Raw genomic sequence first — 25,295 nt, 5'->3', positions numbered from 1 at the left:
AGAAAAGAAGTTACACAGAGGCCACAGAGCTGGTTGAAGATACAGCAGATGTCACACTGAGGCAGCAAGGGGAGAATCAGAAGGCCAGAACTGATGTTAGATCAGCAGGGAGATGTTCCCTCAAACTGGGCACTTTTATTCCACAAGGGAATGCTTTTGATACTCTTCTTGAGCATTTCTGCCCCCCCCCCCCCTACTAGCCAAGTATGCACCAGTGGAGAGACTGGGTGCTGTTGCCCAGGAGAACACGGTTTCAGCTTTCTTCTCTCTGTCATTATTTTAAATCTTAGCCAGAAACCACTGGGTCAGTGTTGGACAGTTTAGGCATTTCAATCCAGCACAGTCTGCAGCCAGGAGGTGTGGAGTGATGTGGACTTCACACCTTTATCTTTCACCAATAATGTTCTACCCAAGGGTACCAGAGGTCCACAGTGTTCTTGAATTCATCAGAGCTCCCTCCACCACTTGTGCATCCACCCGCCTTCCCCCAAGTGCTCAGCACTTCCCCTATATACCCCAAACTTCATATTGCATTTGCAAGCCCTCAGACTCTTAGTGTGTACTCACTGCCCCTTACTGAGCACTTGCCATCAACTAAATTGTCTGCTGTGCACATGCTTGCTCAAAGTGCCTGTGCTATCTCCCTGTGCGCATGTGCCAGTGTCTTGTGCGCACGTGCCAGCACCCAGATTCCTAGTCTGCACGAACAGCAACCTCTCTTGTACTAAGTGCCGAGGTGCACTTACCAGACACAATACACTCTCCAAGACCCACACTCATGTGCAAGCACACTGTAATACTTTTGATACAAGTGCGCGGTCACATCCAGACAAATGGAAGCAGAGCCTTGTACCCAGCAGTCCTGTGCAATCAGCAGCACGCCAGTGCATCTATGAGCATGCCCTTGTACCCACGCGTCTCAGCAGACTCACCAGCCCCCGTAGTCGTGACCACCTTGGGTTTACTCCTGGCTCCATCGCCTTTCGTGGTATATGCGGCCACTGTAACAGAGTAGGTGGTCTCTGGTGTAAGCCCACCGATCAAAGCATCCTATAGGTTGGGGAGATAGAAAGGAGGCAGTGGGACACAAAGAGTTAAATGAGGCAAAGCACATTACTGACACACTCAGGACACTGTGACAATGAGAGAAAGACAGATCACTGCAGGAGGCAGTCAGGACACTGAGGCAACGGCTGTAGGTGGTTAACTGCAGGGCGCATCAGAACACTGCGGCAGTGACAGAAGATGGGTCACTTCACGGACACTCCACACCGCCCACTGACTGAGCCAGCTTCCTGGACAAGGCAACGAGTGGGAGCCAACGAAGGGTAGGATACTGGGGGACCAACAGGGAATAAAAGAATTCTATGTTATTTGGGTAACTGATTGATATGTTTTATGGTGTTAGAATTGGAAGATTTTAATTTGCTAAAAAAGTTTATGCAATGTTGGTATGAATTATGTTTTTGCTCCAGGTGGTTGTTGACTTACATTCTTAGCATTTCATCTAGAGGCTTCAAGATACATCTTCCTGTAGGTTTACATTCCCCACCAACCATGGTGGTTGCACATGTGTGATAATGCACATGTTCCTTCTACCAGAGAGAAAATCTGATCTACAATTGAAAAGTTTCAACCAGCTTCAAAGCCCAAAATAAACCTTGAATCAACCATACTCTGCACCAGACACAGAATGGGCTTTCTTGAAAGAAGGTCTCCCATCGAGTGTTCCACGCTGGCTAATTAGCATCATCAAAATAAATTCCAAAGCTACCCTTGATGCTTGCAAATGTCATTGAACAAAAAGGTTCAGGACAAAGATGGGTGACACGAGTGTAGGTTGGCGACTCAAGAACAGTAAACGTATTACACAAAATTATAATTAAAAAGTACTCCAACAAAATTAATTCCACCAATCTTTGAAGGCTTTTCTCAGAGCACTGTGGTCTTCAGTGCTTTAGAAAGTTCTTAATAAAACATTGAGGCAGGAACTACAGCATGATATTAAAAAAAAATACGGCTGCAGAGCTTACTAAAGAAATTACCAATAAGAAGCGGAGCTTAATATCACCGAATACGATTCAATGGACTTAGTTTTAAAACATCTGCAGCAGAAATTTCAGTTTTATGAATTTTGTTGTGGAACAAATGTATTGATGAGGCCAATTTGAAAATGATAAGAACTGGGTATGTGGCAAACCCTATTTTTGGAGACACTTGGACATGTGAATGCCTACATGTTTACTACTCTCAACCCAAGAACTTGGTGCTCCTTCTATGACAAGTCTCTGAAAGATCTTCCATGAGACTCATAATTGTTATCTTTATGGCAATAGTGGTGTTAAAATTGAAATGGACGTAATGGAGCTCTAGAAGTAATTATGCCTATGTAGAAGACCAATCTGGAGTGGCTACAAGAGATTATCTGCATTCGGTGCATGACTGCTGCCAATGGTGTCCTGGTGCTGGTTAACTACACTCAGAGTGGTTACGGTTGTTGCTGGGTGGCAGCTTGCATGACTGATGCAATTATTAACAGAGTGTCGATTTGGGTTGCGACCGAGTGCTGTTAGACAGGGTGCCTGCCACCTGTGGACAGGATTTTGACGTCAGGCTGCCCCAAGGGGCCAATGCTGCAGGGTATCCACATGCTAGTGGTTTGCACTGGGGCCTGTGCATGTTGTCACTCCCAGTCCATAGAGGACCCGCAGAACAAAATAAGGGCGTGTGATTGTCCAGTCAGAGAGCCTATGTCTGTGGTCAAGGCCTGGCCAATGTTTCCGGTGAATATTTCAAGGTGGATTTGACCTCAGGGTAGTTGAGGGTCAATGGCTTTGGGGTGCTGATGGTCTGAGTGAATATTTATTCCATTATAAACTAAAGACCACAAATAACAGTGCAAAGATGACCTCTGAACAAGTATGGATTCAGTAAACTTGAGAGCTCTACCCTAGATAGGTATTGTTAAAAGCTGTAGACTCAACTTAATGAACTTTAAATTGATCTGTGAAAACTTTGAGGACTTATATGCTGAATTCATCTCTATTAATTACACTTTATAAATGTACAGGTTGCTCCCACATCTATTCTTAGTATTAATGTAGAAAATGTTTATTATTTGCTTTATGTACTTATTGATATGCATAGTTGTTAGTCTCTACATTCTGATGAAATAAGTAATTGAATCTTTTAATGTATTGAAATTAAATCATTTTCTGGATTTCTAATCAATTTTTCCTTTCATGATCTGTAAAGAATCAGAAAATTTGACTACCTTCTATAACCTGTCTTTTCAAAATAAATGAACCTTTGAGAGGATTGTAATATTTAGAATATTTACGGCATTTGATCCCACGTTGTCTTATTTCATCGATGATATGAATTAGACTTTATGCCATTATATGCTCAGTGGGTTTCCTTAGTTCAAAAGACATCACCACAGCTTATCGTAATGCCTGGTGGCACACTGACTTCACGATGCTCCAAATCACCCACAAAGCTGCCTACGAAAGGGTCTGATTTAATTACATGGTAAGCTGAGCAGGCAACAAATGACATGAGCCCGCTGCTCCTTGAGAGGAGTTCGCTTCGCCCGATATTCAAAAACACAGGTGTGTGGAGAACAGCTTCGATTTAGCGATGGTTCCACCCTATCGAACGCCCTTTCATGTTTTAATAAGATTGAGCTGCATTTATTTACACAAAGGGTGCATTAATGTGGGTTTCTACAGCAATAACAACTTCCATTCTGGCAGTCCCTGAAGACAGGTTTACTCAAGGGGGCTTTAAACTGCATAGGGGTTTGCGCTCCTTGGAATCTCTCTTCATCTTTCATCCTGTGATCGGCAGCAACCAAAAGAAGCATGCAGCATTCCACAAGCGTCATGCTATCACAGCAACTCGTGTGTATCAAGCGTTTAGCTGGTGTTTACAAGCCCCGCTAATTACTCCTTCACACCCGAGCAGATATCAGCTTGATACTGCAAGTCTGCGTTAATCCAAAGCCCACAAGGATATCAAACGCCCTCGCCTGCTGGAGAAAACAAGGAGATTAACCCTATTAACAAATTGGAAGGCCGTGGCCTTATTCGAAGACTGAAATAGCAACACCCACCACCAACCATTCCCACCCACTGAGAGAGCGAGAGCGAGCTGGTCAGGGACAGGGTATGAGAGAAAGAAACCAGAACCAGGGTGTAAATTCACATGCAACATGCAAGCCAAAGGTAAGATCACCCAGAAGGTGTGACTGGATAAGACAGAGGGAAAAGAGAAGAGTGAGAGACAGCAGCTCAAGAGCATGGGGAAGGAGGTTGTCAACTGAAAAGGGTGAACAAGGAGAGAAGGCAGTGGAATCAAACATGGCCATGCAAGGCAAAACATCTGGAGAGAAGAAATTTTGGAAGTGGGAAGAGGAAAAGAGGATGCAGCGGGGGGAAATGGAGAAGACTTTAGGGAAAAAGGAATTTGGGAAGTGATGATCGAGTAGAATAAGCAAAATAAAGGAAGAGAGGTGAAACGCGAAGGGGATGGAAGAAGAGGATGAGAGAGTAGGAGATTAACAAGGAGTAGAAAAGATGAGGAGCTAGACAGGGGAGACCGGAAAGAGGGAGAAGTAAAGTAAGGAAGCCTCAAATCTTGAAAGTGCACATGAGGCTGTCACCTCCAGGGGTCATTGAGAACTCACGCACACTCATCAGTAGCCAGACTCATTCTGAAAGGGGGCGCTCCTGAGGAGGACAGGAGCTCAAACAACGGGAAGGCAGTCACATGCATGCTCAGCACAGGCAGAACTGGGGCTATTCGGGATGGGCAGTCTCGCTGAGCACAGTTGGGCACTCTCTCGGAGACTCACCATCGAGTTGAGCACACCTAAGACTGCGGCTTGTACTCGCATTCAATGCACTGTATGAAAAGAATGCTTCTGAACTCTTCATCTGACAGTTCTAATGCTTGCTGTGTGAATGACTAGCATTATAGCTCTGTGTGAGCCTGTTCCTTCTTTCGGCTGTTTTTACAGCCAATACCCTGGGTCATGGGTGGCACTGGATCTAGAGGTGGACTGCATAAGCGGGGCACAGCTAGGAACATTGTAATAATGCCCAGTCACCTAGTTTCTATGCCTGCATCATTCATGCCTTTCTGGCGATTGCCAGCTGTCTTAGAACCTGATCTAGGTGGACATGTGACCCTAGCAGTGTCCTTGTGTGGGTGTAGGCACAGGCTGAGCCTCTTGGCATACACGTAAGCTGACCAGAGACGCTTCATTTTGGCACCTACAGAAAGTACCAGTCTCCACTGGCTTTTGGAGTGGAGCCTAGTGTGACCTTCACTCCGTCTAGGGTCTAAAAGTGCAAGCCCATTGACGAATCCTTCGATGAGGACAACAGCAGGTCATCTTGCACTTCCATCCCTTGGAACAGGCAGCTTCAACCCTTGCAAGGAATGACCATGCTGCGGCAGATTTGTTACAACCACCGAGAACCATGGTGTCTGGGCACAGCATTTTCCAACTTTTGTTCTTCCGTGCTGGCAAGATAACACGGCATCAACCAAAAAGTTGCTTACAAAGTGGCAGAAGGGCAGACAAGTGATTGTCCTTGCAGAGTTTTTGGACCTGGTAAAGGCTACTGGATTGCTTGATCCCACATGTCTCAATTCCTTGAGATTACTTTGAAACTTTAACAACCTACTTTTTATAATGAGTACCTCTCTCTGACTGTCAAAGTGCGCTGCCTTTTGAAGGACTCTGCATGGTTCTGAAGTCAACTCGACTTGGTTTCTCTGCAAGTGTGAGGTGGAAGGCAGGCAAGGCAGTTTGAGGGCTGCTGTGACACTCACACTAGGGTCCAAACTCACTCCCGCATACATGGCCAACATTTGCACCCCCGTCCAATGCGTGCAGCCTTGGACCACACTCGTCGCTGTTACTCCTGGGGTGAAAGCCTCGTATGCACAAGAGCCACGCCTGATTAAAAGCAAACACCCATCCCTCCCTGAGGGAGATACACACTGAGTACTCACATAGTCGGCAGGTTCCTCCGGGTGCCACTGGGGGGATAGGGAAAGAAGGGAACAATGGAGACAGAGTGAAGTGACTGGCTACGGAGAGCTAGTGACAAGAAGACACAACACTACACAATGGATTAGTGAAGAACAATGTGTTATGACACTGAACACACAGGAAGCCAGGATGTGCTGTATCAGAAGGGATACAGTGCAGTCCTTGGGAGCAGGGCTGAGGTAGCACAGTGACCTGGCTGAGGAGGGAGGAGATGGCCAGAGGCGGCCCTAGGAAACGACAGTGTTCAAATGTTGAATGCCCAACTCTCCCCCAGAGGGTGTGACACCCCTCCATGCTATGGGCTCTAGTGAAGATGTGAGTAGACGTGGAAAGGGTGCATGAGGAGAGGGTGTCTACAGCAGTGTGCGAGAGGGAGGTGATGCTCAAGACGGCCTTTGGGTGTCACTGGGAGAGGGAACACTAAAGGGTAGACAACACGTAGCTTGACCTGCCCTGTAGAAGTGCTTGCACAGATGGGAGGTGTGTTCAAGAAAACAGAGTGAGAGAGGACCCACGCTTGGAGCACTTTAAGTAAGTTGTGACTGCACCAGAGGGGCAGTTTTCAAAAAGGAAGCTCATGCGAGAGCATCTTGTGGTGAGCGCAACTCCATACTAGAGACGCGTTTGCAGTTGTGGAACCAAAAGTGGTTAATAGACCAAGGAGGTAAGTGCAGCGGCAGTAGAATAACATATCAAGAGCACCATTACACCCCCAAATGCATGTGTGTGCATGCAAAAATGGGAAAGTTTAACCTCGCACGGGGGGGTATTGTCTTTTACATGTATGCAAGGATTACTAGTACAGTTGCAAAAGTGTGTGGAACTTAAAGTGCAGAACTGCAAATTTGTGACTGGGTGATTGCGTTTGTTACTGTACCTCAACAAGTGACCAGCAGTGCTAGTGCGGTTGGACATGTGCGAAAGAAAGTGCTCAAGAGGTTAGTAATAAGTGTAAGTTGCGGCTAGTGAACCAGTATGGAAAAAGAGGTACGGAAGGGTGAGGAAAGGGGTGCCTGTGGAAGCGAGTGCCTCTGGGTTTGAGAGAAACTAGACACTGGATGCCGCGTCCCTTATTTGTGCAGAATGTTCCAGATAAAAAGCGACATTCTACTTTCAACCCATACATGCAGTTTGATGGATTCTTCCACCCTATAGGCCAGCCATCCCATTGGAGAGGCCTTGGCTTGCAACAGCTTGGAGTTAGGACAGACCCATGATGATGGTCAACTGAGATTTGCATTGATGGTGCAAAGTAGAAGTGTGTATGGTAGGTGTGCAAGTGAAGCTTGAACACTGAGTCCCTGCTAGAGATACCTTTTGGCCCTACATAAATGGACATTGGAGTCTGGAGGTGTCAGTGCCTACCTGTGCCTCCGCCAGCATGACGTCCTTGATGATTGGCAGGCCACGCGGCTCGTTGTTCTCCAGCCTCACATAGGTGACCTGGTATCCTCGGATCTGGCCGTGCTGCTTGTTAGAAATTGGTGACTTCCACGTCACACGCATCGACGTCGAGTTCACAGACTCCACTTCCACCTTCCTTGGTGGAGCGCTGGGCACTGCAACACATTAGGTGGTTAGTTCCACCAGCATGTACAACAACACAAGCAAAACTCACTCCCTTCCACAGCAAAGACTAGGGCACTCTCTGGCACAGGAACAACCAATACCCCAGCTAGGAGTGCAAGACTGCCCTCCTCTTTCAGTTCACTCTAATCTAATTTCCTTCTCTCTCCCAGTTGATGGTGAAAAGACAATATACAGGCCATCGAGAGACAAGACGAGCCAACTGTGAAAAAGTTACTTACCTGCGACAATATTACTGGCATCAGCTATAGATTCACACAACTGCCTTTAATTATTCTTCCAGCAAATAAATTGTGCATAGCCACTTAACAATTGTAAGAGTCAAATCTCAACTTCCTCAAATAAGGCATGGGTTATAAAAGCTGCTCCTCACCTGAGAGATATTAGACACACTTTTACAGAAGAGACAGAAAAAAACATCACATCTCAGACAAGAAGGGAAGGTATAAAAAGTTGCAGGTTACTTTCCATAAATCTCCAAGACAAGATTGTTAAATGTAAATAGCTTTTCATTTCCAGCACAGCAGCTCCCATGGAACCAAATGATGTCAAGAGAAGGTCATAATCCAGAATTATCAATAGAAAGAAGAACACAAGAAGCAAGTGTACATGAGAAGACGAGAAAACTCTGGAGTCTGAAACTGCCAATAGATCTCCACATAGCTGTCTTACAGGTCTCTATTTAAAGAGCATTGCCTAGGAAAGCCAATATGGTTGAATTGATCCTTGCTGAATCAGCCAATCGGAGATTAGAATGAGCATGCATGTGCCTTTATTAAGGGAACCTGTTGCTTGCAACAGATCATCAACACACATCTTGTAAAGAGAGCACTCAACTGCAACTAGAGATAAAAATAAGCAATGAGTCACAAGAGGGCTGAAAATCCTTCAACCATCAACATAGTTAAGAAGAGCTCTTTAAATGCTGAGTGTAAACAGATTCTGCTTTTCTGCAACCAGAGATGTAGGAAAGAACACTAGCAAACTGATGGACTGGTTCATTTGAAAATAGGCGACCGCACTGAAGAGGAAACTATCATTGTGCACAAGGGCCAGCTGATCTTCATAGAAAAAGTGAAGCAACACCTCAATCTGAAATCAGAGGACCTCAATCTGACATCAGAGGACCTCAATCTAACATTAGAAAACAGAGCAACAGAAGAACGGTTAAAAAACATTAAGCTAATTAATGCACAGGTTCAACATGAGACCAACCGGCTCCAAAATCTATCCATCCTCTTTCTGATCGGACATATTGATAGTTATTGCATCTCTTAACACGAAGCTTGATGCAGTGGTCTACGAAGGCCGGTTCAGAACATGTACCAAAAAACACCCGTATTCACAGACTACATCTCCACGGTTGATGGTGAGATCTGCATTAAGGCGCAGACTGGTATCAACTAGGTGGAAAGATGCATATTGACAAATTATAGATTTTTAGATAATACTTTCTATAAATTCAAGCCTAAGATGCCGATTGGCCAAGCATTACATGCATGAATGTATCAGGCAAAACACAAAACATGCAAAATAACACAGGGCATTATTATGTTTTTTTAACCATTTTCTTCAAGCAATTGCAGCACCAGAAAAGGGACTCCATCCCAAGGTGACCTCCAGAGGTAAACCTGGAACCGGAGGCGGGAAGAAATCTACAGGCAGCAAAAAAGCATTGCAAAGCCAACTAGAAACACAAAGGTCTGAAAGGTTCACAAAGAACTTAGTGTCCTAAGATGTGCCTTTAGAAGGCACAAATCTTATTCAAACCCTTGTCAGGTGCCAACATGTCAATAACACTTGTCCCACTGCCACCTTTATTGGCCCCAAAGGTACGAGTCAGCCGGCTGCAAGGGTTCCTCAAACACAGTGGCCGTATACACGGTCAGAGTCACTCAGGGTTTTGTCCCAGACATGGTGCTGACTGCTCGTTCACTTTGGTGAGAGATGACCATCTGAGCCAGGTCAACACATGAAATCTCTCTTCTCCTTTGAAAATGTGGACCACGTCCTCCGGTTGAAGTTCCATGTGACAAAGGAAATCGTTTCAGACACATCGTTGAGGTATTTCAGCTTTTTCTGGGTGGGAATGTGCAGTAGGTAAACCTAGAATGTTTTTCTTGCTCTTGTGTCGCATGCTACAGAGTTCACTCTTGTTAATGAAAGCCCACCATTTTTAGTTCAGATCTGCAGAAATTACTTATAACAGAGAAGCGCGTGGAACAACTCTGAACATTTGTAAGCATTTCAGTGGTCTTAAATTATTGTTTCCCGTCCTCACTGCTTCTCTATCATCTGAGATCCCTATTACGTAAGTCGCCTTCAGGTCTTGTGCCAATATAACCCAGATCTTGGTGTGTTAATTGGCCACAAAAGGATTCTGTGACAGTGTCATCGAGCCTCCAAAAGGGGGTGCAGTGACTGAGCAATGGAAAGCACTTGCTTAAGACCTCGAAGACCAAATTGCTGGATCTTAGCTCATACCATCTCAACACCCAGTCCTGCTCAATCTTCAACTCAAATATGCCAACAATGTAAAACATTACCACATAATAAAATAAGTCTGAATTTCCAAATCATGGAAGTGGTGATGGCAATTATTTAACCTACATCCGCTTCAGAATGCGCTCCGAGACATCCGTCAAACTAAATCGAGTTAAGTTGGGGCAACAATCATCTCCACTCTGGACAATGCCTTTGGAATCCACAGCGGGTTGAGAATCAGTTGTGAGACTAGTCTAAGGACAAAGATCCAGTGTCTGCACTACATTGTGCTCTACACTACCTACTAGTGGAGGTGGCACTTCATTTCAATTTGTGTTTGATATTTAGGAGCTTGCTGCCTCATTCGTTCGAAGAAGACACAGTCCATTATTCGCCAAGCCATACCATTTCGATAGACTTGCCAGCGACAGCCGGCCACACCAAATATTAGGTGCGAACTCAGGTAGTCGAATGGTTGTTGACCGTGCCCCACTATTTTGAAAGATGCTTCCTTTGAAGAAATACTCCTTGTTTGCTTTTACAAATGTCACTTTTTGGAGCCAATAAGAAGTGTTTCCCTGTAGTTACACTCTTCGGCTACGGTTTCTTGCATCTTGATGCAGTTTGGCTTGAGGTGCTGTGCTTTATATATAAGAATACATTAAAATAAAATAAGAACAACGCCCATACACTTAAGTCTCCTTACAGAGGACAAACGAGAAGGAGAGAAATCATGGATTGTAATGTGTCCCAAAACAGACTAAATATTGCAAACATGTCAACAAGGCCATGGGTAGGCGGGTTCGAAAAGCAACCGAACCGTCAGAAAAAAAAGAACCTAACAGACCATTCTAATTACTGAGCGGAATAGGGACACAACTTATATTCAACCCCTAATAATGCTGAGAGGCTACACAATTGGTTTTAAAGTTTGAAGCCTACTGGGAATTCACTGATGGTGCATAATAATACAAGCCAGAATGTGAATCTATAGTTGATGCCATGCTGGAGAGAGAAAAATGAAAAAGAGAGTAGACAATGACTTGTATAAAATCAAAACCTCCTCCTCCCCAAAGTATAAATTAAAACCAAGAAGCAGGATTATAAACATGAGAGGGAATGAGAGTGAAAGATAGGGGAGCAGAGTATGGATAGTGAAAGAAGAGAGAAAGTGTAAAAAGAAAGTTTGAAAAAGTACATTTGACAGCGGAGGAGGCCTGTCTGGCCTCCCCGTTCTACCCACTGTCCTCAGTCTCTTCACACACAAACTGTGCTGGTCTCGCTTTACTGTTCCGTATTCCCTCCCCTTTTGTTCCAGGTCTTTATGAGTTTCTTTGTCATCACCACTTGTCCTGCTGTCTTTCCCAGGCATCCAATGCCTTTTTGGTAATTGAATGTGTTCTAATTGGGCCCTTGAGTCTGTCCAGTCCAGTCTGATTCAGAGACCTATTCCTTTTTAGTTTCCACTTGTGGCTTCAGAGGGAGGTCACATGTCTGAGCCCCTCACACATCTAATGCCCTCCAACTGATGGATAACTTCTGATCCTAAGTTTGTTCCATTAAGAGGGTAGTGACTGCATACACCTTCCATGGATTTCACTTCATTGTTGGACTCTGGTTTTCTTGTCTGTTCTCTGTGTTGTGTTGCCTTGACCAAACTGCAAAGCCAAGTTCCCATGGGGGAGACGACACATCTGTCCTGACATTCAAGAGCAGACTCTGTGCACTGGTACCCAAACCCTCTGGTGAGAGATGCAGGAATTAGCCATCCTCAGGCACCTATCTTATTGCCTAGAGTTGGCAAAGTGCCAGAGGTACCAGGGGTGGGTTGGGGACTTGTACAACTGCATATGGGCGCAGACCAATGGCTATCAGGATCTGCCGCCTTTGGGATGCAGTGCAAGGAGGCACATTAACGAGGGCAGTTCATTGTGGGGCAGCTGGTTCACCCTTCCTGCCCTCTTCACTCAAAACCTCATTAGAAGCAAAGGCGCGCATGGGGGTCCCTGTGGCATGCGAGGGGGTGCGGCACATAGATCCGAACCTGAGCTCTACTACCTGCAAGGTACAACATCCCTCCCCGCTGCTTTTGACACAATCAGATTCAGGTTTTGTTTTTTTAAGCTCATTTATAATGTCTGTCTCTATCACCTCTGCTGCTGTTGAATGTAGTCAGTCGCCTATCTATTAAAGACCTTTTTCATAACACCCCGTAAGCCGCACCCCTCGGTTTCATACAGGGTTCTTCTTCTCGCAAACTACTCCAATACACCATACTGAACTCCTGATATTGTGGCCCGTCTGAGGCTCTCTCTCACTACTTCATCATAACTGCTTCATCCAGAGCTCCCGCCCCCCGCCCCCATTATTTCATCTTCATCACTTACTGCTGGGAAACCCTCTCCATCTCAAACAGAGACCTCATCCCTGTTTAGTCTTAAACCATGAGCTGATTGACCTCCCAATTCATCCTAAAAGCATGAGCATTTACCTACTAAGGGAGCCTTTTAGACTTGTCTCAATTATGAACTTCTGTCTGTTAGTCTAGCATCATAGTATTTGTGAGTCATTGCTGAATTGGTTAAAAATACAAAAAGTGCAGGGACCACTTTTTCTCAGGAGGCTCTCACCAGTGCTGCCGGAAGCCGGGGTTACCGGTTATCAAGGGTTCCTAGTTTTGATTCCACCTCATGTCCCGGTCTTCTGTCACTCCACACTTTATATCACTCATGCAGATTATTTTTCACCCCTTCTTCTCTGTGCTACAACTTTCTTATCTTTCTCTTCCTCTTCCCTGGGGCAAGGTCCAATGGTGAAGTCCCAGTCATCAAAACCTTGAGTGCCAGTGCTCACCGCCCTCAACAACAGACACAAATAAGCACCGTTTGTCAGTCTCACGCTCTCAGTCTAATATTATGACCTCTTTCTCCTCCTGGAAGTCACACTCCCGTCCCACATCATAGCCTCATACTGCTGAGCTTGACATTTGGATCGACAAACAGTCCTTTGATGAGTCTTCAATTCTTGCACTAGTACACATGACGTCCCCTAGCAGTTGCTCAGCGAAGGAGAGGGCAGGAACAGCTTGACAACATGGAATATGTCAAAAATGAGAATCTATGAAAGATCCAATACTGGAGAACCATTTTCATAAATACCTCAACCTTAAAAGAGACCTGTGAGTTAGGGAGTGAAAGGTGAACCAAAGGGAGGAAAGGAAGAAGTGAGGGCACACAGCAGGGGAAACTGAGGAGTCAAGGAAAAAAGGAGTAAAGAAAACAAACTGGAAGAAAGGAAAGCAACCAGGAAGAAAGGAAAGATCAGGTAGGAGAATAAGTGGCCAGGGTCACCGTCAGAGTGGTGCAGGACCCAAGGAGGACACCTACCGTCCTCGTCGGTCCTTGCAAGCACAGCGGGGCTCTCCGGCCCAGGGCCCACGTCAGTGTGGGCCCTGACCCACACCTTGTACTCGGTCCACTTCTCCAAATCCCGGAGGTCCCAGCTGGTGTACTCTGGTCCGATGCCTTCCTTCACATGCCTAGCGGGGTCCTCGCCACCCACCGCCTGGTAGGCCACTGAATATCGAGTGATGACACCATTGCGGCTGGAGGCCGGTGGCGCCACCCAACTTACCCGCAGGGCGGTAGAGCTCAGGCTGATGCATTCGACGTCCTGGGGTGGGGCAGATGGGGCTGGGGAGAAACAAATGAGGGGTAGGGAGATGAAGGGAAAATGACCATGGAGGCAAGCAGGACAAATGAAAGGCTGTGCAACCCATAGTCAACCAATGGTCCTGTACTGCTGAACGGTAGGAGGACCCTAAGTGAACATCTGGGCAGATCGCCTGCCTCGGTCTATGGTCCTAACAGGACAGCACATAATGAGCTAGGGCATAGTAGGTTCTGAAAAGAGCCTTTTAGTGGCGTGCATACCCTACTCTAGGGTACAACCAGACACCATACGAAGAGTTGGGTGTATAAGAACCAGAAAAGAGTCCATTAGTGGAGGAAGGGGTGTACCCTACATATATGTATGAGCCCGACCTATGAGCTGCAAAATAGCTAAGGCCTAGTAGAGACTGAAAGAGCTTTATAGTGGGTGGTGTGGACCCTACTGTAGGCTACGGGCACAACCTGGCAGCACATACAGAGCTGGAGCACATTAGAGCCAAGAGAGAGTATATTAGACCAATGAAGTAGTCACAATGAGAGACAAGCTCTAAATAAGTGAACAAGCCTTACATGGCAAAAGCAGGATGTATACTGTGAGATTCTCCTTTATGGTTAAGCAAGCTCTACATGAGTCCGGCAGCACATATACTGCTCAAGGACAACAAATCTCCAGCGTGGTAGCTCAATATGCTGAAGTGCCTGGACGTGGACTGCAAGGGCGCTTCTGACTGAAGCCCAATTTAGTCTGATCCTGAAAGAAGCAACAAGAGAAGGTTCAAATCTGGCACAATGAATGCTCCTTGCGGGTATTCAACCCTTATGTGCAGAAGTATGTGCATTGTGAACCGAGTGGGCAGGACCTAAACAGAGGTGGGTGCACCAGGCTCTAGGCTACAAGCTCAGAGCGGTCTGCAAGTACAGTTCTATTTATTGTAAAGAGCTACAGACTTTGAATCTGGGATGAATAATTCATGCATAGGTGGTGAATCAGAAGCACAATCGTAATCACGACAAGGCAGAGTGTCTTGCCAGACGAGCACTTCTATAAGCCAAGTGCAGATTTTAGGACGTAAAGATCTGAGCCCAGGGACAGAGCCAGGTGTTGCTCCAGCAGGCCCACCAAGACCTTCTCGTGCTGGCCATTGGTCAAGAACGAGTTGCACACAAAGCAAAAACAACCAAAATTCATAAAATGTAACCAACCAAAGCAAGTGGGTGTAACTGAAAGGATGCAGCAAAAGAGGAACCAGAAGGCTATCAAAGGAGAAAGTGGAGGCTGGAAGGGGCACAGCCAGATTCCTAGGAACCAACAAGTGGGGGCAACATAAATGGTCATATGTGGCAGCAGGAGGCTGCGGACCACCTTACAAAAAAACCCAGATGTACTTACCATGGTACTCCCAGCCCAGGTACTCCCTTTTATTGCCAACTAATGGTGATAAGTGCCATCTTTTTTAGAGGGATAGAAGTTGAGCCAACAGCATTTAAATATGTGAAGCCAAAGACCACACACACACACACACACACACACACACACACACACACGCACACACACACGCGCACACACACGCGCACACACACACGCGCACACACACACGCGCACACACACACGCACACACACACACGCGCACACACACACGCGCACACACACACACGCACACACACACGCACACACACACGCACACACACACACGCACACACACACGCACACACACACGCACACACACACGCACACACACACGCACACACAGACTCCTGTCCCTTGCTCCAGTGTGGTCGCAATCCATGCACACCACCCCTCTCATGTCATACCTGGACACTAATACCAAGGAAAAGAGTGAGCACTGCTGATCCAATGGACTATTTAATGAGCAAATGTCTCCTTACTCAACCAAGACCCCCATCCCTTTTGGAACAGAGCACCAAGGCTCTCATCCTGATTAACTACAGGAAAGGTCCAAGCAAGGCCTCCAGCCAGTAGACTGCGAAAAGCAGCTTGGCCGAAGCATCTGCCCTGCAGAGCTCTTTCATCAGAGCCTTACTTTAGAGTGTCACAGAGGCTGCCTTTGCTCTGCTGGAATGAGCACAAACTCCTTCTGGGTGAGGATGTCTCTGCCCTGAGAGAAGCAGAAGACAGTGAGCAATAGGGTCATGTGTGAAGCACTGCCGCAGTATCCGAAAACTGCCTGGAGTACGTTATTCAGAAGCTAACGATCTGCTCCTGAAAGCAAAGTGGCGTATGAAACAAAACTGGAAGAAAGACAGACTGTTTGATGTGGAAATCTGAATTTACACAAAACAGGAATAAAAAGAGGAAATGCGACCCGGAAACCATCCAATCGATACGGATCATAAAAGAAGGAAAAAAACAATCACTTGTAACAGAAATTCTGCAGAATTTGGACTACATAGGGAGTAGATGAACTTTTGCTTAAAAGGTAGCTCCATTAGGGTACGAGACTCTTAAGCTTTGGGGCAGGGTCCTTCCTTTCTGTAAAACGAATGTTTTTTCCGATAATTCTCATAATTCTGAATTTGAGTCATCTTCCATTCCAGGAAACAGTTGTCCTGTCATTTTTTTACAGTCCTCAAATCTAAATTAACTGTAATATTGGATGTGGGTTGAGTTAAAGATTTTAAGGATGTCCCTGGACGCCTCTGTTGTCGTGTTAAATAAACAAGCACTTCTAAAAAGAAGAAAAGAAATGAGGGATGCAAAATCTGGGTCCGATTATGAAACGTTTCAAACTACTAATGCGTGGATTTCAGTGCCTGACCTGGCACTGGTAATGACTCCTGGCAGAGGCAATGACTTCCGACACAGGTAACGGCTAGGAAGCCATTGGGTGAGAAGGACGCGCTCCAATGCTAGAGAAATCATCTGAATAGGTCTGCTTCAGAACCTTTCTACAGTATGGTTGGAGAAGAGAAAAACAATCCAGCAGATTGCTACCCTAATCTGATGGTGGTGACAAAACTGAATGGATTACCTTGAGTGCCTGTTCCACCGCAGGGACCAGCATAAGGCAAATTGCTCCAGCACCGGGCCACCAAGCGCTCAGAGGAACATCTCAAACCGCGAGCCCTTTGCTCCAGTACAGGGATTTGGCGGATATACTTCATGCTGGATTTGAGGCCTCCATGTTTTAAATGGATGGCCATGTGAAGACGCGTGTTATTTACAATCTAAGAAAGAAGCAGAGCGGAGAACAAAATGAACAGCAAATGGATGATGGCACTACAAGGTCCACGTTTTGTGCATGCCTCCAATGCCTTCTCAGGTGTTTTCTTTTTGTTGGTACATGCAGGAACAACCAGGAGACATTTTCTAAGAGAGTTTCAGATCTGGCAGGAGGTGGCATGTATATGAGTGGCATGTATATCTTAAGTTCTAGTCACTGCAGACCCCTTCTGTTAACAAATCTGGAAGATGAATCATAAGGCAAGCTAGATATTCTGTCCATGGCCTAGGACAAACGAGCAAAGGGATACAGAAGCAGTGGCCACCACCAAGTGCTTTGAAGGCAGAAGAGTGGCGCTGGCTGCGGCTCACCATATGCATCAGTGGGCAAGCCTATAGGAAATACCCTAACCAGCTGACAGAATTCTCCTACACCCCTTTTAAGCCCCATCAATTTCCCCACAAGACACTCACTTTCGGGATGCAGAGTTTTTGGCATAAAGGTCTTCGTCGGAAGATGCCAGAGGTCCAAGATCCAGACCATAGTCAATAAACAACCTGCCACGCTTGTCCTTGCACTCACTGGATGGGCTGTGCCATCGAAGACGATGGGGCACGTGGTCCACTGCCCTCTAATCCACTGGAAGAGGTCTAAGAGAACATGAGTGGATGCTTCATTGCTTTTGTGGTAGACCACTGCCTTGGTGTCAATAGAGTGACAGAAAGAGTCCTGGTCTCCAAAACTCCACCTGTAAAACTACAGCCAGATGCCCAGATTCTTTGATGTCGGTAGCGATAATGTCCTGAAAGGTGAGGGTACAATCAGTGAAACTGTTGAAGGAGTGCCATTAGGTTAATACACAAGAGAGTAGAAGGCGGTGGAGGGGCAGGCCCAGAATGGGCATTCGGGTACTCTGGCATTTTCCTGGTAGGCTGCAGACTGGAGGGCTCCTTTGAAAGCTTGATGGCCTCCAGAGACCCAACCATGCCATCATCTCCGGGCGTGGGAATGGTTTGAACATTGGTGTCCAGGCTGATTTGGGATCCCAGTTTACCCTGGAAGTGGGTCAAGACAGGATGTAACGGGGTCAACAAGGCAGGGGTTTTGGCTTTTCATCCTTTCAGGCTCAGACAGGGAAACCACCCTTAATCTCTCCTTTGTAGCTAGTGGGAGAAGGTGCAAGGAGGATGGTTCCAAGACATGTGGGCAGAAGGCCCAGGAAGGACACAGCCCCACATTTTCATCTGCACTACACACAATGACCTACCATGCTTCATTCCTGGTAATACCTGAAGATGAAAGGGGCCTCCAAATGGGAGTCTCTTGCTCTTGGGCAACAAGATTCACAGGCTTTATTCAACTACTTCCAAAGGGTTTGAGATTAGAGCTCACAGCGAGCACAGAATCAGCCCATGTGTAGGTGTTCACACAACACAAGGCACCGATGCGTCAGAATGGAGGCCGATGCCACCACAGGGTCAAGGAAGGGCCTAGCAGCTTTGGTCTGTTCTTTGGGTGCTCCGCCGATGTCCATAGAACGAGTGACCATCCAACTTAGGGAGAGGAGTTGGCGTAACGGCTAGGGCGATCGACCTCAAATCTGGGGTACTGGGTTCGAGTCTCGGCCATGATGCTGAACATCCTGTGATTCTGGGCAAATCACTTAATCTCCCCATGCCTAACAAAAATGAATGTGTCCTCATGTAATGAAACTGGTGCTATGTAAAGCACTCTGATATCTGATTCGGGTCAAGTTTGCACTATATAAACTCAATTAAAAAAACAAAAAAAAAAACCACTTGGTTGTGAGCTGGACTTCTCACCCCTGGATCATACGTCACTCGTCTAGAGCTGGGCGTTTCTCAGCAGAAGATAAAATGTAGTTCAATTCACCTCAGGATCCTCCTAGCTCAGAAAAGCCTGGTCTAGGTTCTCTGTCGTGACCTCTAATAAATTTGAGGAGCATTAACTTGGAAACTAAATGGCATGCAGGGCCGGTTTTACACTCCCGCATTAGGAAGGACCACGTGCTAGACTCTTTTCCGTCCATTCCTTCTACCCACAACCACCGCCCAGGTGGACATGCTTTCCGGCTGTATTTTCTACCCCTTGCTATCCTTCACGGCGCGTGGCATGAGCAGCTAAAGGTGCTTCAGAACCCGACCAGGCGCAGGCGATAATTCTTCAGAACCGCAGTCAGTGTTGGGTCCTGCTTGACGAAGACGAACCTATGGATTTTCCAGGAGTGGACCTCACTTCTTTGCTCTGCTAACAGCACCCCTGATGGGAGTGATTGTCGCCCCTTGAGTAGACGGGCAAGGAGCTGCCAGGTTCATGACATTCTACACAAAGCTCACAACCAACAACACACACTGTGTGTGTGTTCACAACGCAGGCAACACAGACTGGGATACAATTAAAGGCAGAGGAAACATGACATACTCTTTGTCCAGAAGAACTAAAAATATTTTTAAAACTCCACCCAAAAAACAAAACCCTGTGAAGACAAAGCTTCAGGGGCACACAGAAGGGGTTTGTCAATAGATGATAGAAAAATAGGTAGGGGTGAAAGAAGCAGTCCCAAGGCTGCTCAGGGGTGACATGCATGGCCACTGACCTCATTTACACAAGTGGTTGGCAGTGTTCAGCAGTCACCACAAAGTAATTGGCAATACCATGGAGGAGGGCATAGGAGTCTGGAGCAAGAGCTTAGGTGAAACACTTGTGGGCAGAGGAGATTCACCTATCTCCAGACCCTCACAATGCCCACAAAAGCCAGCAGAGGACAGGCTAGCAAACAAGCACACGACATGACAAGCAGGCACACCAAGATATTTCATAATGGTGCACGCTACAACGATGGTAAGGACTGCACTTACCCTGGGTGCCTGCATGTCGGGCCACCAGCCATGGGGCAGCGAAGACCACAAAAGCAACATCCACCGGTCCAAACATACTAGTCTTCAGCTCATTAACCGACACCACAGGAGCAACATCAAAGAAAGGCAACACGTGTGCCGCTCTGCCCGGGCAAAATCTAAGCATGCCATGCGGCGATCCCCAAATATCTTCTGCATCCTTACATGTTCCCCTAGAAGTGAGCCAGGTAAGCCCCCTCACACATGTTCTTTGCACAACCACTATAAATACACTTCACCCTCACTGAGGCTTCTGCACCCACACATTACCCCTTAGTGAGGACAACCACACGCCACTCACTGGATTGCTCGGTGCGTGCCTCAACGATGGGGGTGTAGACCCCCAACCCCACGTCAGACCAGGCTGCGAGCTGGAAACGGTACAGAGTGTCTGGCTTCAGGCCTTCCACCGCGTAGGATGATGCAGGGTCAAAGGTTATTTTTTGCTGCAAAAAAATGCATTTAAAATATTAATATTTTTAAAAGGATGGCCTTGTAATACTGTAATCCACCCACGCATCTTCTAGCATTCAATAACGGATCAATACATGGATTAGGGTTCAATCCGTTTCCACAATCTACAAAAGCGCCCCTTCGCTCTCAATGAAAATCTGGCATCAAGTTTGTTGCTCCAATATAAAATAGGTCACCCAGTTGTATCAATGCTCAAAAGTACTCCCGGACTCAATGCTCCCCATACGCGGCTGATCCCTGGCGTCCTCTCCCTCAAGCGCTTCACATGCTCCATATTACTACCTGCCTCTCCGTGGGCACCTAACTCCTAGAGTTTCCCCTATAACGCCTTACCTGTTTCCCATCCTCTCCTTCGCGAAGGAGCAACTCGTACTTGATGATGCGCTCCTGCGGTGGGAGGAGCCAGGTGAGCAGGATCCGCGTGTCCGACTCTGCTTCCGCCTGAAAGTCCGTGGGCTGGGCGGGGACTGTGGAAAGAGGTGAGAGTACATGTTGGATTGTCTCCGCCATATTCCGCATGCTTACCATCACCATGGAGACCACCCCACCAGTCGCTGCCACTCACCCTGCTACACTGGCCCAGCGAGAAAAGAACGTTAGAAGGCAGGGCTTGGTCTCTCCTTGAGGAAAAGAAGGTTCTAAGAGTCACAGGGAAGGGTTTTTATGTTGGTTAGCAGGTATTGGCCGGCCTAAAGGGCAATCAGACAGAGCCTGATGGGCTGGGCAGTTTTATTGGCCAATTGTGGGCCTGTTTTAGAGTCAGCTGGGCTAGGTTTTACTGTTGACTTACCTTCAATTAGGAGAAAAATAAACATTGACAGCAGGAAGCTCAACCCCATGCAGTCTGCCATACATTGCAAGACACTTCTAAAGCTTGTCTTTGCAAGCATCAAACTGCCCTAATTTGCAAACAAGGGCCACTTCTCTAGGCATTCAGTTCACTAATAAGGGCCACTTTGTATTTGGGGCCGGCCCCATCTTGTGTCCCAGTCAGACCCTGGTGGCTTCTTGAGCCAAAACAAATCTCTTGCTTGAGGGCACGAATCTATAAGACCACAAAACGTGCAACTCTACAGCCAGGCTCGCTGCCTGGTCCTGGAGACCAGGAGAATGCGGCATTCGTTCCTGACCAGTGTTGAACCAGGCGCGAGTTACATAGGAGGCCATCTTGTTAAAGGGTGCAGCCGGAAAAGACTCAACCAACAAGTCCTGCACGTGTGAGACCTGCCCCCATAGAACGCCAATTAACAAATGAGGAACGTATATGACGTCACTTTGTAGCTGCTAACACAGACCTTAAAAAGTACACGAGAAATGTGCACGAGTTTCTTTCTCTGTAATCCAGACAACTATTGGGAATTAGTTGAATCTGCCTGGCTTCTGGTCTATTGTATCTTTCCACTACTAACCAGATGTAACACTACAAGGACTACTACACTACACTTTTGGCAGAAGTGCAAATGCTCTCATAGTGGTATATTTTAGGATGGCTGCTTCCGGCATGGAGCACGTGCAAGGAAATATTGTGGGTAGAAGCGAATTTATGCAATGTATTTCACAGTTGTTATTTTACTTCTGGTGGAAAGATTATGCGAATGTAATGAAAGATTGCACAGAAAATCGTAGTGCATTTGTATCTTAAAGATAAGTCGGGACAGACAGCAAGAGAAATGTGTTTATTTTCGTGTAACATTTCCAGTTCTGTTGCTGACAGAACGTTGTGCATTAAAGGTCTCACAATTTGTTCTGTGTACGTGAATGGTTCGTATAATTCACGACTCGGATTTATTGGCAAGAAGCTCGCTGTGCTCGTTTTTACAGGCACATTAGACATGGGGACATTTTAAGCACTGTCCTATTTTTAGAAAGCTTGTCTTAGCAGCATCCTTTAGCAGCGGGCATTCGAGCTGATTTCTAGAACGCGCACCTTGTGGGCACCGTGTTTCCTGAAGCACATTTGTGGGCACGGGGCACACTTTGGGCTTGTTCTGCAGAACACTTTGTTGCTCATTCTCACAATTCGGCTACTAGATTATGCTCTTTTAATGTGGCTTGCATATGGTTTCCTGAGGCAATTCAAGTGCCACGAGCAAACCGTTTTACTGATTATTGGCACTAAATTTGCTAGTCACATTACTACTTTAATGTTAATTGCATACTATTTACTGAATAAATCTGATGTTTTGTAAAGACCAAGAGAGCCCCTTGGTGAGACTCCCCTTGCCTCCCACTGACCCTTTCTAGTCGCAGAGCAGCTCGACACCTACATCTAGGCGCACGCGGTCTGTGTCACGTGCGCACTGGTGGGAAGTGGGAGTGACTTGACAGTGACGGAGGGTACCAGCCTTATGACTAGGAGGAACTGGAAAGTGACAGGTGGTACCCAAGTCTAGGTTAGGAGTAACAGTGTAAACAGTATGTAGAGTATGCTAGTAAGGGGCCATAACGCAGTCAGACCATGTATACCCCGCCCCATACCTCCCGCCTCCACACACCGCCACTAACCAATACACTGCCTTCTCATTGGTGAGACACAAGCTGCCCACACATACCCAGGGTGCACTGCGGCAGCGGTCTGCCCTGCTACAACCCCGCCTTGCTGTATAGTCACGCCTTCTCGCCAAGCCCTTGTATCCTTGTCACTTTGCTGCCACGTCCTACACTTTGACAGTCCCATCTGTACTGCCACAGAGTAGGGTGAACCCACCTCAACAATGCCCTAACTCAACGCCACTAACAGTGGCTACTACTCCTGGTAGAACATTCCTTATCCATTCTCACATGTTGCAAAATCCGTCCTCGCCCCCTGTGGTCAGGTACAAGCAGCACATAGGGCAGTGTGACTCTGCCCATCACACCATGCCAGGCACTTACCTCCTTGCTGCGTTTTGACCTGTATGATGTCACTGGGGGGCCCGTCGCCCACCGAGGTGAAGGCCAGCACGCGCATGCTATAGGTGGTCCCGGTGATCAGGCTGCCCACTGTGGTCAGATGGCTGTCGTCCACGTTGTGCTTCTGCCAAGTGCTGAAGGGTTGGTCCGAGTCAGTGGTGAAGTACACGCGGTATCCCCGGATCTGCCCATTGGGTTCCTCGGGAGGCTCCCACTGCACCAGCATGGTGCTTGCACTCAACATACGCGCTTGCACCTTCAGCGGAGGGCTTGACGGAGCTTGCTCACCAGTCTGGGCCTCCACCAAGTCACTGGGTGGGCCGCGCCCAATGTTGTTGACCGCGATGATGCGGAACTCGTACTCAGAAAACGGGCTGAGGCCGCCAATGCTGTAGCGGGTGGTGGCCACGCCATCCACCTCTTGGAAGGCCCCTTCTGAGGAGCGCGGCTTGTACTGGATGACATAGTACGACACAGGGTCTGGGTTCCCAGAGTCCCACGTCAGCGTGACACTCGTGGCTGTCGTTTCAGTGACCAACGCGTCTGTGGGAGGCTTTGGCAGAGCTGGAACAAAAAGTACAGACAAATGTTAGTGGTTAGAATATCACGTGTCCCTGCCCCAAAACCCACCCATGGACGTACCCCTGTATTTCTCTTGCAGACAAATGTAATATCCCCTAGGACAGTAAACCAAATGCACAGTGTAGACCATTAGACAGCACCGGAGGACTTTGGGAGGTAGGAATGTTCCACTAGGAACCAGACCAGCAAAGGATTCTGGGTGGTGTAATAGAATGCATTAAACAGGAATGAGCCGAAGATTTGGGGTGATGGGAGAGTCATCACACTAAAGGAGTAGAAGAGGATTCTGGGAAATGTGAACATCTATCATACTACATGGAGAAGAGGATCATGGGATCTATCAACGGGCCCATTATTTCGAGGATTGTACGAGAGACAGCACTCCCCATTTTATGTGTGGGGAGGGGGGGGGAGATCAGTAAAGTATGCCTCCAGGGAGCAATGTGTGTGGGAGGGGTAGGGGTTACATAAGTATTCCTGCCGGGAGGAAAATTTGGGGGGCGGGTCAGTTAAGTATTCCTCCAGGGAGTATAAAGTCACCAGTATACAGGAAGATGAGGGGTATTTCAGGAGGGGTACATTTCACCATTACACAGGGTGCAGCAGGAGAACTCTTCGAAGGTCTGCATGGCCACAGCTCTGCTGGGAGGTGCAAAATATTGTGTTACGTGAAGCTGTCCCTTGAAACAGGGCACAGAGGAGGATTCTGGGGCAGTAACTTATGTCTAGGGGCACAATAATGGATTCTGGGAAAAGCTTTTGTTCCTAGTACACCCTGGAAGCCATGTGGTCCCCACTACACATGGTGCAGTGAAGTACTTCGGGAGCTAAAGTAGCATTTTATATGTATGGGGTGCAGCAGAGGATTCTGGGAGAAATACCACCTTTCACAGTGATCTGAGCGGAAGCTTCGATCATGCCCAGAGATGAGATGGCAACGCAGGTGTAGTTGGCCGACTCGCGGATGTTGTTGAGTTCCAGCACGTTGCGGCCGACTGGCATCTCGTCCTCCTTCGTCAGCTCTATAAGACCCGCCATCCACTTCACATAGGGCATGGGGGCGCCCACGGCCACGCATGTCAGGTTTACACTGCCTCCGGGCATCACCTCCTGGCTGCTGGGTGGAATAGAGAAGCGGGGTGCCACCCGCCGCACTGTGAAGAAAGAAGGGGAGAAAGAGGTTAGCATGTGGGAGCTGGCACTGGTGCACCCCAGCATTGGACTGGAGTTTTATTGCATATCTGCAGCCTCGTCCGTAGGTGAAGACCTGGAGAATTATTAAATGCTTCTTAAAAACTGGTAGGGCTCATGCAAAGTCAGTAACTAGCAAAAGTCTCTGCTCGAGTCCTACCTCCCTTTCAGTTTTTCCCTTTATCTTTATAGGTCCAGGCCACGCCCTTTTGGGCAGCCATTTTGAGAGAAGCCATTACATATTGCTTCC

The 25,295-nt window shown here is 47.2% G+C and overlaps 1 protein-coding gene across 4 annotated transcripts in view; it reads right to left on the bottom strand.

The window, feature by feature from the left end:
- The window catches only part of PTPRF (protein tyrosine phosphatase receptor type F), a 761,542-nt gene that overhangs the window by 108,237 nt on the left and 628,010 nt on the right, over nt 1-25,295 (bottom strand). For 3 of the 4 annotated variants that reach the window (XM_078660336.1, XM_078660567.1, XM_078660415.1), the window contains 8 exons: nt 24,739-25,008; nt 23,255-23,836; nt 20,714-20,847; nt 20,208-20,352; nt 13,522-13,827; nt 7,430-7,623; nt 6,025-6,051; nt 933-1,050 (listed from right to left, as the gene is read on the bottom strand). In XM_078660336.1, the coding sequence (XP_078516462.1) occupies nt 933-1,050; nt 6,025-6,051; nt 7,430-7,623; nt 13,522-13,827; nt 20,208-20,352; nt 20,714-20,847; nt 23,255-23,836; nt 24,739-25,008 (1,776 nt within the window). The remainder of the gene's footprint in view (nt 1-932; nt 1,051-6,024; nt 6,052-7,429; nt 7,624-13,521; nt 13,828-20,207; nt 20,353-20,713; nt 20,848-23,254; nt 23,837-24,738; nt 25,009-25,295) is intronic. The other variant, XM_078660486.1, reaches the window with a different exon arrangement.

Source organism: Lissotriton helveticus, chromosome 1_1 (assembly GCF_964261635.1).
Source record: "Lissotriton helveticus chromosome 1_1, aLisHel1.1, whole genome shotgun sequence".
NCBI lineage: Eukaryota > Metazoa > Chordata > Amphibia > Caudata > Salamandridae > Lissotriton > Lissotriton helveticus.
This window is presented reverse-complemented; position numbering and strand designations above follow the sequence as displayed.